At 46.2% G+C, this 17,004-nt stretch overlaps 1 protein-coding gene across 2 annotated transcripts in view; it reads left to right on the top strand.

Moving 5' to 3' along the window:
- cacna1g (calcium channel, voltage-dependent, T type, alpha 1G subunit) overlaps positions 1-17,004 on the top strand; it is a 168,220-nt gene that overhangs the window by 117,522 nt on the left and 33,694 nt on the right. For both annotated transcript variants that reach the window (XM_062560055.1, XM_062560054.1), the window contains exons 17-24: positions 887-1,068; positions 1,515-1,850; positions 1,970-2,149; positions 2,645-2,745; positions 5,255-5,372; positions 9,447-9,515; positions 11,811-11,995; positions 16,572-16,698. In XM_062560055.1, the coding sequence (XP_062416039.1) occupies positions 887-1,068; positions 1,515-1,850; positions 1,970-2,149; positions 2,645-2,745; positions 5,255-5,372; positions 9,447-9,515; positions 11,811-11,995; positions 16,572-16,698 (1,298 nt within the window). The remainder of the gene's footprint in view (positions 1-886; positions 1,069-1,514; positions 1,851-1,969; positions 2,150-2,644; positions 2,746-5,254; positions 5,373-9,446; positions 9,516-11,810; positions 11,996-16,571; positions 16,699-17,004) is intronic.

Below are 17,004 nucleotides of genomic sequence, written 5' to 3' on the forward strand. Positions count from 1 at the left end.
CTCATCCATTATTCCTCACACGCCAGTTACCCGCTCCGTCTAATTACCGTCCGTGCGGCCCGTTAAAGCCCAATGGAAACGCTGCTGTGTGGAGCGCAGCTCCCAGACGTACGGTACCATCTCCCCTTCGTCTCTTTCCGAGGATCTGTGTGAAACGGCTTGCGTAGCTGCAAGAGCCTAAAATACGTCTCTTGGGCCTCAGAAAAGGGTGGAAGGGAAAATAATTAGTAAATTTGGAAGTAAAACTCTGCATGTTAAATACTTGCGTTGCTGCCAAATATCCTATTCTGTTGCATATATCCCACAAGATCAATGCCACACGGAATTATCCATGTTGCTCCGAAACTGACTTTTTCACTCTTTGGTCCGTCCCAAATATCTCTCACCTGTGTTGCTTTCATCGTTGTCCTTACATTGAAATCCTGGTCCAACTTAAAAAAAAAAAAACAGTGGCCCCAATATTTAAGCTATGAAGCTCTTGTTAAGCACTGGGCTTAGAACTGTAGATTCACACCATCTGAACTACTTGGTTTGGCTTTGAAAAAGATTGTGGTTAAGGTATGTTTAGGTTACGTAAGAATATAAGGTCACATGGGACTGTTTTAAAGTAATGTTTCAACCAAATATTTATACTTTGTCACTTGCTCCGACTGTCTCACACAGATATAGATGGGTTTGAATTGTCTTTTAGTTCAGACGCTAAAGGGTGCCTCTGTGCGTCAGTAGCAGACGCTGATAGGCGCCAACCAGGACTCGGCATGTGACGAGCAGGGAGTGAGAATGGGATCGCTTAATTTCCCCCCCGCCCCCCCCCGCCACTGCTCCCACCCCCTCCGAAACCACGAAACGTACTAAATGCACTTCCTTCATCCCGATTCTTCACTAGTAGTGCCCGTAAACGGCCACGTGGACCTGAAGACCAGTCTGACTCCGCCTCTAATCACCCACACGGCTGCCACCCCCATGCCGGTGCCCAAGTTGCCCGCCGCAGGGGACGCCGCCTTGAGCTACGAGCCTCGCCGAGGCAGCAACGTCTCCGTGGACCAGGCCTGCTACGACAAACCCCCGGTTTGTGTATTCATTGTTATCTCACGCGCATCACGTCGATTACACATCCATCAATACACATGTGAGCTGCCGGGAATCACGCAACCAAACCCCCCCACCGCCACCCGGCTGTCATCCGAGGTTCTGTCTTCCATTGGATGTGTCCCCACGGATGTGTGGAAGTCATAATGATCGATGGTGACAAATGTGACGTGCCGACGCCGCCGCTCTTCATTTTCTACAAAGTGATCTGGATAAAGACACGAGAAAAATGAGCCCAGATCTCGACATCTTCCCCGGTCTGCGTGTCAACATGACACTCGATTCAATTCAGCTCGCGTCACGTCGAGTCAACCCCATTTAGCGCGGGTTTATTTGCCTTCAGTCCATTGACACACTGTCCCTCTGTCCTCCATATTGTCACTCTGCCCCCTTCTCTTGTCCCCCTGACGGTCTTCCCGCTCCAGGCCGGTGCTCAGAGCTCCTCCCCTAATGCCCCGTGGAGCTCTGGGAGCGGCTGGACCAGCCGCCGATCCAGCTGGAACAGCCTGGGCCGCGCGCCGTCACTCAAGCGACAGAAGAGGCAGTCTGGGGAGCGGCGGTCTCTCCTCTCCGGGGAGGGCGGCTCCAGCTCCGACGAAGGTGGCGGAGAAGGAGAAGGAGGAGGGTTGATGGATGAAGACGACGCCTCACTGGTCGGGACGGACTCCGCGTCCCAGTCCCAGAGACGGCCCCAGCACCGGAGGATGGAGTCGGTGGAGACTCGGAGCTCCCTGGATTTGCCCCCCGATGCTCTGCTGCAGGTAGATGGCGCTTTGACCTCCTGATGAATCGCGTTATTCAGAGCAGCACAGCATGGTGTAAGATAATGGGACTACAGCATCCCTGTGACATACGCAACTCCATTCTTGTCCCCGTGTAGGTGCCCTACTTGAACCGCTCAGCCAGTATGCACAGCTCCAGGCCCCCCTCACAGGGACAATTACTGCCCCAGGAACACAGCGGCTGCAATGGGAAGGGCTCTCCGTCCACCCTGGACCCCTCTCACGTCTCTCTGGAAGACACCACGGAAGAGGAAAATGCCGAGGAGGAGGCCAACCTGGTCAGTCCGCTGGCGTGTGCATGTGTGATTGTTCTCGTGTTATGGTCAGTGACGAGGAGCTCCGACTTAGCGGTTGGGGGGTACAGAAAGTGGGAAAGAAGCATAGTGTTTTAGTGATCTAGATATTCTTTTTTATTGGAGATGTAAAGCAAATGGGCTCTACGCTTCCAAACTGAAACAACGGATGGACTTCACTGCATGAGTTGTACTGATCCTATAGACGTTCTTTTCCAGGATTTTCAAATCAATATGCCCACTCAGCCGTTAGCAAAAAGCAGTTATGTAGGTTAACAATATGAGATAATCAATAAGGAGAAGACCTTCTGCATATAATTCAACATTGCTGGATATCAGTGGTCCCTTATTTGACAAACCAGGCTTCATGAATATGTGGGAAACAGTTTAGCAAGAGCAAACAAATCAAAAGCATCTCTCCGTGGAAACAGTGAGCATGTGAATAATGAATGTTCTGTGCCCCCCCCCCCCCCGACCCAGAGTCGTTTTGCCAGAGTGGTCCGCTGGCTGGAAAAGAAACAGCCAGAGTGGTGTCGACAGAGGGACACCTGGTCACTCTACCTCTTCCCTCCAGAATCGAGGTAATATTCAATCAAATCTTTTTCACTCAGCCGCTCTGTTTTTTCACTTTTCACTTTTCTTTGTTATGGGCAATTTTTACATTCACAGATGTTGTTGGTTCACAGTACTCTAAAACAAAAAGGCTTATGAACCAGATGGTCCTGTAGCAGTCTGGTTATATTGTTGTGCATTGTAAAATTAAATAGAATTAATGAAAAAAGTCCACAGCATCAACAACAACAACAACAAAATATTTTTTTCTCTGCAGTTGACTGATTCCCAGCGTTTTTTACTTCTGCAATGTCTGCAGAGCATTTTTCTTCCCTTGCCCTACTCACTCCTTCCCCCTCCCGCAATCTCACTTCAGAAGTCTCTTTTATCTGAACATTTCTGCCACGTCAGGGGTGAGTAAGGAGCAGAGGGAGAAAGCGAGCTCCTCCCTCTGACTGCTGCATGCTATCTCCGCCATGTTTCCCACCCTCCTTTGCCCCCTCTTCCTTCTCCCCTTCTGGGGGCTTTAACCAGCGTGTTTCTGCGGCCTATTCGGAGGATGTGGCTGTGAAGGCAACACGCCGGCCCCAGCCTGTATCAACGTGATACTATTGAAATGTCATTCAAAAATATAGGTTAGTGAAGGTTAGTGAAGATTATATCACGTGCCGAATATGAACTTGCATGATCTACGCCACTTCTGAAAACTTGGCAAACGTGAAAATAACGAGAAGTTTCATGTTCTTCCAAAAAAGCCAAAAGACTCATCTCGTAAACATGGTATAACACAAGCCCATTTGTTTCTACTAAAGTCCCCCTGTCTGATCATCTAAGGGAATATCAGTTTACTCTACAGAGTAAGATCATTGGCAGGATGCTAACATCAATATGCTGATGTTAGCATCAGAATGAGTATCGACTACACAAACAGCCTCCAGTTTGATCTTTTGCAGTTTTAGACATTCTGGTTGGTTCTGCTGTTTGTCAGCCGTATTACGTGATTTGAAAAAGGTTAACAAGAAAATATCCCCAGCGGCTGTTATTGTTAAAAAAAAAAACGGAGGGGTCTTTGCTCGGGCCGGGCTCCTTGCTGCAAGGTGTGACTGTCGCTGAGAGTGACACCGAGGTCACGGGCTCTGCGTGACACCGATGCTGCCCTTGAACCACCGCGGACGCCCCGCCTGTGCTCACAATCGCATCAGGAGGCAGCAGCTTGGTGGGAGGCCAGAGTCCCGCCGCTTTCACAAGGACCCGAGCTCACCCCGACCTGCCTTTGTGCTCTCTGTTCCTGCTGCTGTTCCTGCTGATGATTGCCGCGGGGGGACGTTTTCAATGGGAGCAGCAGTGTGCCGGGCCATGAGAGCGTGTGTTCCCTGTAAAACAGAGCCTCGTCGGAACGGTGGAACACCAACACGGGGACCTGGGGACTCGCTGAGGACTGGGCACTCGGTCCCTCGTACAGAATAATCAGATTACCAGTGTCAGGCTCTTCTGCCTGGGTGCCGACAGAAAGCCGAACTAGAAACTGTCACACTACCTTCTACACTGCTGAAGAAGTTTAGAAACGTACAGCGGAAGGAATATTAATTAAGAGTTGGTTTACCGTGTTAAAATCAGCACATTGAAAGAAACGAGTCAAAATGCACAGACATTTTTGAGGTATTTGAAAGAATAAAAATAACAGTAATCATTTTTTACAAGTTAGTAATTTGAACATTTACCAGGTACAGATACTGATGCCTCTATCAGGAATCAGGAACATTTATTTCTATTTGAGCCTCAGAAGTAAACGATGCAACAAGAAGATCTATTTCTATTTAGAGGTTTTCTGAAGGGACCCGGTGCTCGGAGCATTCCCACTTTTGTCCCCGGGCCAAATTCAACACAAAGTTCCTCACAGTAACGTAAAGTCAATAAGGTCAATTGTCATTGAGAAGCAGATGAGGCATCGGTGCCAGAAACCCCTTAAAGCAAAAAGCAAACACAACATCTTGTCATGTAAACATCCATTCATCGGGTTTCTACGCGTTTTATCCCAAGTCCCCACATTAAGGGGCTTGAGCGTGTGGTGACAGTTTTCCTCTTTTTTTTTTTTTTTTTGTTGCTTTTTGGTTTTTGGTGTGTGAGCTTGTGAGTCTCGGGGGGCCTTTTGAGCATCAAAGTACCCAGCTGGCCTTCAAACCGCACAGGGGATCTGGCATCAGAGGCCTGCGTTCAATGTGTCCTCCCTCCCTCCCTCCCTCCTGCTTATTAATTCTTCATCACCGATGTTCTGACATGCAGATATCAAAAGATGAATTAGCTCTCCCATTCCGTACACTGTGTGCCTAATGATCATCACAGCCAGATGCACACATAATCAGCGAGCGTCGACACTCTGGTGTCGAAATACCCAAATAAAACCCATACTGTCTTTTTACTTTTTCCACAGTTGTTGGTGCACATGTTTTAGTTGCATACATACGTATGTGACAAGTCAATTTCCAGTGTCGCATAAGACTTAAATTGATCTGTTCTTAATGTGTTTCCTTTCGTCAGGTTCCGATTTCTGTGCAACAGGATCATCAACCACAAGATGTTTGACCATATTGTTTTGATCATCATCTTCCTCAACTGCATCACTATCGCCATGGAGAGGCCTCGCATCACCACTATTGTGAGTCTCAGAACGTGCCCCCGGTTAAACAGGTTTAACAAAGAAGGATTGGGATAATGGCAATAATGATAATAAACTACTGTCATAGTAAAAAATGTTAACCTTTTTGTCCTAAAAGTGTTATGTGTCATGTATTTAATGTCATCCCAATATATATCTCTATAATATGATGATTCTTTTTTAGGAAAAAAATAGACACAATATGAACTCAATAAATAGTTCCATCCAACAAAACTGCAAAGGAGACTGGGATCCTTTGCCAGGGTCTTTTGACTTGGATCCCCTAGGAACCCTAATCATTGAGGGGTTGAGGCACAAATGAAAAGAAAAAGAGAAATCAATGATATAACATCGGTCAGATGATCGGTAGAGTCAAATAATTTGAAAGACGGATCGAAATACCTGTGAGACACAACAAAAGAGCCTGATGGGATCTCAGCTGGGAATGAACACGCAACTCACTATTCAACTATTTTCTCTGTAAAGTTTGTCTCGGAAAGAAGCAACTCAAGTGTGTTGCCCTCAGAATCTTCACTTAGAATCACGGTAAGAAGTTGCACACATACGGTAACTCCAAGAATCCAAACTGAAAAGGCCGAAAGTGGCTTTCAGCAAGACCAACCATGATGGCAGTTTAAAGCATAGATTCCAACACACACAAACAAACAAATACACAGCATTTTGATTTCCTACTGTCATTAGTGGATCACTGGGGGCAGGGAACCACTCCTGTTTGACAGCCAGCCAGTAGCTGTGGGTAATGTGTGCCGTACGGCCCTGTATCTGCGGCAATGCATCACCTCCTCAGGCACCGTGCCTTTAAATAGAGGACGGCTGGTGGAATGCCTCACGACACACACACACACACACACACACAGAGAGCTGTGACCGCTACAGCAGCAGAACTGCCGCTGCATGCATAAACACGATAATTATCACTGTTTGAGTTTCCTCTGTCTGTTTTCTCTGTCCCTCACCGAGCGGAGAGCTCCACGGATGAACCTAATTGCGGTTGCGTCTTGCTACAGCGCTCCGTCCTGCTTGTTTTGCAACTGAAACACAGAGCGCCGTCGTAATTGATTCAATTATCTGTTGGCTGTTGTACGCGGCTAATGTCCAGGGAAGGAGATGTTTAGCAAATGGAGGCCGACCCCCCCCCCCCCCCCCTCCAGGCACCCTATCCAGTCAGCCTATCCAGGGCAGAAGGATCACACAGATGGGAGGATTGTATTAGCCTCTCACTTCAGCACACACATTTAAACACCATGCACTTAAATGCAGGCTAATGCACGGGGGGGGAGGGGGGGGGCACACATGCATTCATCCACACGCTTTGCGGTGAGCAACCTGCCGTTGTACCTGAAATTAGGTCAAGAGCGGCAGATGCTTATTGCTCCAGATGTCATTTGCCGGGCAGCATTGCATGATGTCATCATTGCATGATGTCATTATTGCGTGATGTCATCATTGCGTGATGTCATTTCCTTATCCGCGTGGGTTGTTTGAAGTTAATGAAGCTCACTGGGAATCAAATTTCAATCCTCTGATTCAGTTTTGTCTGTGTTTAACAACAGGTCATGTTTAATGTATCCGTCTCCTCCCTTCTCTTTAGAACTATGGTGCCAGCATGAAAATGCCCACCGTATATTCTTTAAATGTATTTATAGAAATGGTGTTTGAATCAATTGAGTGGGGGATTATCAGTTCATCGTCCTGGTCACACACTTTGCAGTCCACTGCTGTTTGGGTTTTGGTGCTAGACGTTGCCTGGATACTGTCTTCCTGTTGAAATGATTGAGGATGATTATACCACCTATTATGATTTATTATTTCTAATTGAGCTAGGGGACAATACATCACCGTCTACAGTTCTAAATTGAGTTATATCACCATCGGCAGTGTAAAACATAATCAATCTTTGGTTTTCACCAGCTTCAGACAGCAGTAAGATGGAGTGATAAAAGCTCTGCAGGAGGTTCGGCATGATTTGTGCGGCTCAGGAATACAGGAAGTGTTTGTTGTTGCATAATTGAACGTTGCATTAGGCCAGATTTTTATGTCACACAGGTCTGCGAAAAGGTGCTGAATTATTGCTATCATTGTACAGCTTCTTAAGCTTCTTAAAAGATTAAAGGATACTGTACTGTACCAGTGTACAATTCCTTGTGCATGCGTTGTAGATTAGGCCTACGCCTGCTGAAAGTGTTTCCACTGGCGCACAACTAAACAACGTCTGTAGTCTGCAGCTCCTGGTCATGGTAAAACAAAGTGGGGACTAGATATTGAACCGGGAATAATAAAAGAATAACAGAATAATAACATCCTCAGAGTCAAGGGACGAGAGGCAGGCAAGAGGGATGAGCAACTATCCAATTTCAGTTTTCTGTTTATTGATCATTTTGCTCATTTAAATTGGCTGTGATTTAAAAGTAAGTATCCATATTCAAAAGGATTTTGAGCTTAATTATTCTGTGCTTAATTATATCCTAAATGGCTAACTATATCAACTCACGTTTTTTAGCTAACTGTGCCGACTTGATGGCAAATTATCATTTGTTTTCCTTTCAGTTGGTTAACACTGAGATGGGTTAGTTTTACTCACTGTTTATTATTATACAAGCACACAAGTCAAACAAAATAGAAAGTGGATTTTATGCTTTGTTTTTGCAGGCTCCATATAGAAATTGGTCAAATTACAGAAAGCAGAAACATTTCAAATTTGATTTACATTTCTTTTTTTTATTTGCATAATTTGGCTAACAAAGTATATTTGAGCGAGCTGGTTTTTCACTAAAGGTAACAGTTGGTACACAGTTGGTACACTTCAACTGGCTGTTTTTGGACAGTGGTTTGAGGCAATCTGTTGACTCTGTAAATTCGCTCTACCGCACAACACATGAATCTTCACCTCCGTATCCCCCCCCCCCCCCCCCCATCACCCCAGCTTCTCTAGCCCATGCCCAGTTGGCTCCTGATGAATGGGACAGGAATGGCCGCTGTCAAGTCTGGAATTTATAAACCCTCTAAAACGGCAGCATTCCCAGTGATGTCATGCCTGACATTCCCAGAGACCTCACAAAAAAACAAAACGCTGTGGGACTTCCATCTCCGTGTTTGTCTCTGTGTGTGTGTGTGTGTGTGTGTGTGTGTGTGTGTGTGTGTGTGTGTGCGTGTGCGTGTGCGTGTGAGTTCCGTGTTCCGTGTTCCTCGGGGAGGGACGGTGATGGTCGTCGGAGGCCGTGGGAAAGGCAGCCACCTACACTCGCTCACACACACACACACAGACATCCGCAACGCATCCGATACGTCGAGGGTCAGTGGCAGGACGGGGGTTATGTCGTCTCAGACTGAGGGGACGGAGGGTAAACAAGCAGTCCAAGAGGGGGTCTTATTCTCGCTGGCGTGCTTGTTTTCTCTCAGTCCTTGTTTGGCCCTATACATAGGATCCCATCGCCCCCCCCCCCCCCCCCCGTGCATGCATCCACAGCAGCAAGCGACACTGGCTCGGGCTGAAGGGAAGCGTTGTATAAGTAGTGCGGCGATGTGGCTTAATCCTGATGGCGTTGAGCTGCAGACTGATGGTAGTTGCTTTCTCAATCCACCGTTTGTCTCCGATGAAAAATGCAAAAAGACGCTGTTGTTTCGCCGGAAACATGTTTCTCAACGCGTCTCGCCAAGTGTCCTACAGGTGGTATAGTGCCACAGTTAATCCGAACCAGGGTATTAGTGTAACAAGTTTATTTGGTCAACACAAAACCAAGACCGTCTTTTTTTCTGGGGTAAAAGGAAGGTTGTTACGATTTTAGTGATTAGATGCCCTGTTTAAATCGTCCTGCAGCGCGAATGAAAAGTAAACTTTGTAATTGCCTGCCAGCCATCATTAGTGAGTGCAACAGGGAGGTTCATACAACGATGCCTTCAGATAGTGTGTGAAGACAACAGCTCCCTCATACATTATTCAGATCAATTTTCGAGCAAACAAAGAACAAACAAGATGTAGAAATGCATGCTGGGAACAAAAAATGTGCATTAGCACGTACCTAGACTCAAACAGGTTCCTCTTGTTCACTGCAGGAGCGGATCTTCCTAAAGTTGTCCAACTACATCTTCACGGCGATCTTCGTGGCTGAGATGGCTATAAAGGTGAGACACTTTGGATTTCCAATGATATATTAGTATAGGAATATTTGTTCTTTGGGAATAATTACTTTCCAAAACCCATTATGTGAAAGATTTTGGTGAATTGTGCGTATGCTTCAGTCATAGTAGTAATAGGTACATCTTAGCTCCTCACTGTTTATTCACCTCTAATGCCAAAAAATATGAGTTGGCGGCTCTGGAATTGTTTGTCTCTTTGGGGGAAACCAGATGAAACATCCGTTTTTCACTCGCAGTACACACATTTTGGATGAGAAATCTAGCGGCAGACCCTCCGAAAAAACCAACTAAGACACTAAGCCGTGTAGTGTGCCTGATGCCCACAGGCACCTTAAGCTCAGAAAATACCAGTTAAGAGGCAGGAGGAGGAGACGTGCATACGCAGGGCAGTTTCATAATGCTAAGCGGAGGATTGTCTCGCCAGTATTTAGATACTGGAGCAGCTTCGGATTGGTAAGCGGCGGCGTAGGCCGGAGCCAAGCCGAGGCAGAGGGGGAGTAAAGTTCACAGGTGTCACTCATGCACTCAAGCCTCCGTCTCTGTGTCTGGTGTCAGAGCGGCCTCACGAATGCAGGACCTGCTCACACTGGTACACACAGACACATCCAGTGTCGGTTGTATCATTTAAATCTCAAGTTTCCCCTCTATGTGTAGTCCAAAGTTGTAAATTGATCCTATTTGTTTGGGTTAATTGCAGCTTAGAGAAACAAATATGAAGCAGAAGAAGTGTTGAGTTCTCTTCTTGCCTTCCGCAACTCAATATGTATTGTGTACACATGTGCATTGGGAACCACTGGATGTTTTACCTACTAAGCTAAGTACACCTCAACTAGCCAAAACTGTAAACATCTACCTGTTGATGCATCCATATTAACTATGTTTTAGTTATCAACCCGGCTCCGTTCAAAACTGGTGCCTCGATATGATTCTCACAAGTAAACCAGTCCACCAGGGAGCAGATTGTCTACTTGTATATAGTTCTTCTTAATTTGGCGCTCATTGAGAAGCGCTCACGCGGGGCCCCTCGGGCGGCTCCCAGACCCCTGCAGTCTGAAGCTGTTGGAGAGCTCTGGGCGGCTCCGCCTCCTCCTCCTCCTCCTCCGTCCCGCTGATTAAAAACATTGGCCCTTTTCCTTCCGCTGTGAGACAAACTGGGTGCTTTTTGCAGTGTTGCCTGGGAAAAGGGCAACCTCTGAGAAGTGAGATAAAAAAAAAAAACAGGGCTGTAATGATTGGTTACGGGTGTTACCGAAGAGAAAAATACTTCTAGAGAGGATGCCTTTTCACACGTGGGTACTGTTCTGCTCTTATCACATGACGCGGGTTTGGAGGATGACTCACATGCGCAACACTTATACTGTGTTAAGATCCCTTTTCCATTTAACATAGAGGCCTATATAACAAAGGGAAATCACACAAATAAAGAGCAAAAGGAGAATCCAAGTTCAGAATGTAGGAATCAAATATTGATATAAAACAATATATGAAAAAGTTATATCATTTGAGGGACACTTGATATGGTCAAATGAGTGCAAACAGGAATGCAATAATATGTATTCCATATATATTGCAAAGTGTGAAGGTGCAGGCCAAGGATTATGAGCAGAAATTCATAAATGAATGGGAAATGCAGGGAAGAGTGCTTCAGTTAAGGCCATCTGGACTGGCAGGGAGAGAGATGTGTCTTTATTCATGAGGTGTGATCAGCCTCTTTGATGATCCCCACATATATATATATATAGCAAATACTGTGATGCATTGATTAGCATCAACTAATGTAATTCATCCTCTCTCCATCTCCCTCTTTCTCTCTCATCTCTTCAGTTACATTAGATGTTAAGAAATGCATGATGCAAAAATAGCTGTCGTGGCCTGATTTAATTTGTTTTCAGCTACAATAAAAACAAGCCAGCCAAACTCTATTATTTTCAGGAATGCAAATTGCTTCATGGGCAGAATAAATGATGAATGGAACCTATGGAATTGAAAATGAGGTTAGAAAAAGCTCGCAGCTTTCACAATTTTCGCTGCCAAGTTCCAGGTCAACGATCCATTCACAAAGTCAATAAGCAGCCGCCTCTAAAGATTTCTTGATAACGAACGAATCTGCGGACACAGACCCATGTTTAGATATTGGATTATTGATTAAAAAAAATTTATGCTGTTCAATTAGAGGATATATTTGATTTCAAATACATTCCGTACTGGATTTACACTTTGTTGCAATCTGCTGTGACTGCTTCATTCATCACGTGCCTCTATGTCCAATTTGGTGTCCAGATTGTGGCTCTGGGCTGGTGTTTGGGGAACAAGTCCTACCTGAGGAGCAGCTGGAACATTCTGGATGGGATGCTGGTGTTGATCTCCGTCATCGACATTCTGGTTTCCCTCCTCTCCAACTCTGGTACCAAGATCCTGGGCATGCTCAGAGTGCTGCGGCTGCTGAGGACCCTGAGGCCCCTGCGGTGAGTAGCATCCAGGGACTCCTCACGATACTTGTCAAAGTCCACAGCTGGCTGTACTTTGTGGCGGGCATTAGAAGGCCGGTTCTAACCGCCCACACCTTTTGAATCTCTCCATTTCCCAGTCTGGGATGACGAAAGCCTGACGTGAATATGTTATATATATATATAAATATATCAAACAATGAGGTATGGTACCTGCCAGCTCATATAAAATATTCACATCAGGCCCTTTCATATATATCTATATATAGATATATATCTTGGAGGTGCAAAAGACTGTGCTTTCTTCCAGCTCTTTAGCTTTTGGGAGATGTGTGTGCGTGTTTGTTTTTTCCAATGTGTGTATTTTTGCCTGTCCAGGCATTTATTTAAGTGGCCATTCATGTCTGTGTTGTTATCTGCGCGTGCAGAATTATTTACTTGAGCGGAAATCACCAATTTGGGGACTGTGTTAATACTCCAAATGTGTGTGTGTGTGTGTGTGTGTGTTTGGGCCCAAAGGGAGAACGTGAATGTGTGTCTGCCTGACTCTGCTCACATGCTCCGTGTCTCATCTGGGGGAGGCAAGCTCTCCAGGCTTTGCCCTCTCTGTGAATATTCATAATGGTCCTCGGGAAGAGCGCACAAATCAAATATTCATCTTCTGCCTGCCAAACGTACCCACTAAACACGGCTGATATTTCCTTTCTTTTTCTGAAGCTTTCACCTTCGACATGATAGTGAAACGCTTCTGCCAAGACTTGGTTTGGTTTATAACACAAAACATGAACTTAAATGTAGTGGAGAACAGGACTGGCTCAGCTGGACCCTGAATGCAGCGAGTTGAGAACATCAAACAGCTTTTAACCCGAAAGGATTCAGGGGAAAAACACTACAAGCACCGGCTTGAGAAGCATAATTAATTTTACATTTAGAAGTGGGCTTTTGTTTGGGGGGGGAGGGCTGATCATAAGAAATACACATTTAATGCAACATTCATGTTTTTGTTGTTCAATGAAAGAATAAAGTTCTACAAATGTGTTCATTCAAAAATGTCCTTTTGAAGTTTGGGTTAGAAACGTTAGCCTGCTATGACAAGGTAAATACAGTTAAATTACCACAAAATGTCCTGTTTACTCCTGAATATTCCAGTTTTCAACTTCCCTCGTTACTGTCCGGGGGCAGATTCAACAATATCATATTTTAAATGTTATGTAAATGTTAACCCAGAGCGCACGTATTCATCATCTAACTGCGGGAATCTATTCAGACCTGACTAACCAATTCATTGATCAATTAATCAAGTGCAAACTCAAGTACCGTCAGTATGAAAGTTTTGACAGGAAGGAATGATGTGACAAATGAACGAATACAGAGCAACACCTGAATTAAGGATTTCATTCAATGGTCAGGTTTTTTTTTTTTTTTTTTTAGAAAGCCTTCAGCATGCCCGATGGCCTCAACATTTGTGGACATAGTTTGATGTGTATGCTTATTTTACTGCCGGCTCCCCCTCTCTTGGCCTGGGACATCGTTCGTGTTTCTAACGGTGTTAACCCACCGCGTGAATTGAGAGGAGATTTGGCAAACGCTGCAATGTTAATCCCACCTCCAGCGGAGATGGAGGGTGAACTGATTACCCAGACCGGCCACTTCAAAAAACATCCATCTTCGTCTATTTGACTCGCTTCCTGTTTCAAGTTTGACACATCGCGCTCACTGCGGAGGCAAAATCTGAATCGTATTGACGCGAGAAGCATCACACAAGAAAGCAGATGATTCAAGCATCATACTCCTACGTACTTCCCGCCTTTGGTGCCTGATCACCGCAGTCAAAGAGCTGGGAAATGAAATGTTAATGTGACATTAAAGGGTGCACTTGCTGTCAAACAAGTGGCTTTCTAATTAGATCTGGTGCAAGTACGAGTGATTGAACACTTGAAAAGAGCACCTCATTTTGACTGCGTAATCTCAGTTAATCCCCAGGAGGCGGCGGCGAGGCTGAACCTGCATTAATGTTGAGGATGGGAGGAAGATGCATTCTGGCAGAAAGAAGTGGGATTAGGAATACTGTACGAAGACGAGCGGAGGATGAAACGGGAGGGGACGGGAAAGGAGAGAGCAATAAGCCCGAGCTCGGTCCGCCGAGGCTGCAGACGAGCTACGGGAAAGCAACGCTGTTACAATAAATAGATTTTCTATTTGCTATGGTAGTTATTAACTTTTGGTAGTTATTAACTTTCAATCCAAAAGGAGCGGCGCAGCCTTAAAGGCTACAGCATATGGAGCTGTTAATGTGCTTCTGTGGGTATATTATACGGCTTGGTAACTGTGTACTGCCGGTACTTAAAACGCCGTTAGAGATAATTCAGTCTGGTCAACACAGTAAAGAATTATCGCTCGGGTTCCATTAAAGCCGTGTTTCTTTTTAAGTAGCGATTAAACATTCCTTTGGGAAGCCACGAGCTTCGAGCGCTTGAGCCAAACTCAACGGCACCGACGTGATCTGTTTATTAGAACGGTTGGACCTTTTGGATTTGTTAAGTTTCCTTAAATACACCGTGCAAGCTGGGGCAGGTGTTTATGGGACAAGTGCGTATGACATCGTTGCAATGGGAAGATCTTGACACAAAGAGGCATCGTACTGTGCGTGACCAGGAAGAGTGGGTGCTCTTGCAATACTAATCGTAATAATAGGCCAATTTGTGGCCAATCAAATCAGGTTCGACCTAAAGTCTAAATGTCTTTGAAAGATGTCATGTCTGTGACAACGTTGTTCATATTGCGGCCTTGAAGGCATGTTACGGTACAACAAAATGGGGTTCTTTGAGTTTCGTGTATGCAGGCAGTATATTATTTGCAGTCGCCACTCTACCACTGCCACCATTGGCAAAGTTGAAAGAAAACAAAGAAAAGGCAAGCTACCACAGGCTCATTTTTTGTTTTTTTTTGCATCAATATCCCTGCTAAACACCAGCCCTCCACCCCTCCCGTGTTCCCCATTTACCCGCGTCTCCTAATTACACCCTGTGTCCGCACTTGTGGGCCGACTTGTTGTTCCCTCGTCGTGCCGGTGCAGGAGGGAGGGAGAGAGAGGGGGAGAGAGAGGGAGGATGCGTGTGCGCAGGCTGTTGTGCATCAACAGGAACTTCCCGCTCCTTTTTGTATAGAGCACAAAACAAGGGAGGCTGCTGAGGGAATTATGCAGAGGGGCAGATGAGGAGAAGCGAGGCGGCAGCTTTTCTCCCCCCCCCCCCCCCCCCAGGCTTCCTCTGTCCAGCTCTTGCTCGTCCAAGCCATCCTTTTTTTTTTGTGTGTCATATGCAAATGGGAGTTTGTGGAGAGGAGCCCCTTTCGCAGTGTGTGTGTCGCTCCCGCGCTGCAGCATCCGAGGGTGTTGACTCCGAATGAGAAGGCTCCTCCCCCCCCCCCCCCCCCCCCCGTCGTTCCCCTCCTTAATAAAACCCTTTTTTCGCGTCAGGGTGTTTGTCAGAGCGGAGCTCAAAGGCAGAACAGGATGAAAAAACAAAAAGGTGTGGAGGTTGGCTCTGGGGTTTTCTAGTGCAGGAGCAGCACAGCGTGGAGGGGATCTGAGAGACTGAGCTGCAAACCACGAGTTTCTGTGCTTGATGGACCCCGCAAACTCACTTACTTTTCCCTTTCTCACTTTCTAACTTTATTCTCTTAGGCAGGTTATTTTTTTTTTTTCTCCTCACTTTTCTTTCTTCAACTTTTCCACTCGTTTAGGGAGGCACCCGCCCGCATAAAATGTTGAAGTTGAAAAGTGAAAATGAAAAGTCGAGAGAGATCAGGAGCATGAAACGGATTCCACGAGCGCCTGCGACCGATTTGCGCTGTCTTTTTTTGCGTCTCTTGTTCCCCCCGTGTCGAGACATGTCACAACTGCTCCAACCGAGCCGTCTCCAGACATCAGACCGCGTCTCCCCGCCCGATGGAAGCCGATCCATACGTGCTCCTCAGAGCTGCACAGCTACGTCTAATAAGGAGGCAAGTGCAGCTGCAGCTCTGCAACACTAGTACTCTCTATAGCCCGGCTGTGGTACTGCGTCCCAGTGCGCTCCACAGTAGAACGCCACGGTGCATCGGCTCGTTATTCGCTGATCGGGGCCATTGATCCGCCGCGGTCGTTCCTGGTCCTTTAATTGCGTCGTCATCTCCTTCCTCTTAATGTGCCATTGACTTGTCCCCAAAAAGCGCACAAGTTCAACTGAGCGATTTATAGAGGCCTCTTTCTTTCCCGTGTAGCATTTCCTTTTCTCTTTCACCTCCAAGTATCTTGTTTGTGCATCTGTGTGTGCGCGCATCGGCAGCTTTTTGTTTGTGTGTGTTTCCCCCCCTGTTGAAGAAGCTCAGCTGCAGTGCTGTGCAGGGTGCCATGCTGCCACCACCTAAACATCAGTCCCTCGCCTTAATAGGCGTTTCCTTGACTGCAGAAACAAATGGCGAGAGAAACACTTTTTTTTTTTTGTTAAAGAAGAGCAGGAGCGGATGATAGCTCACCTTGCCTGTAAGCCAACGGGGGGGGAGGTGTATCTGCCCTATTTGTACTAATATGCAATGCCATGCTGTGTTTCAGGGTGATCAGCAGAGCCCCGGGGCTGAAGCTGGTGGTGGAGACTCTGATGTCGTCGCTGAAGCCCATCGGCAACATCGTGGTCATCTGCTGCGCCTTCTTCATTATCTTTGGCATCCTGGGAGTACAGGTGAGAGGGGAGGAGATGACATGGTATCCTCCTAGCCTTCTCCTAACACGCCGCAACAGCTTTACTGTGATGTCATCAGTTTTTCTCACTCTCCTCCGAACTACTTGTATCCCGGAAACTAAGCATTACGAATGCTTTTTTTCACATGCACTGCTCACAGTGCATTTCATACAGCAGCACATTTATGTATGCCAGGTCAGAATGGAGAGTTCACGTCTAAAAGCCCAATCCTTACCAACAAGCTTTGGGCTTTTGCGTACTTCAGGCTCCTGCCCATCAATATGTTCATGTCCATGAAACAGATGC

The sequence above is a fragment of the Pungitius pungitius genome, chromosome 21 (genome assembly GCF_949316345.1).
Source record: "Pungitius pungitius chromosome 21, fPunPun2.1, whole genome shotgun sequence".
NCBI classification, from domain to species: domain Eukaryota; kingdom Metazoa; phylum Chordata; class Actinopteri; order Perciformes; family Gasterosteidae; genus Pungitius; species Pungitius pungitius.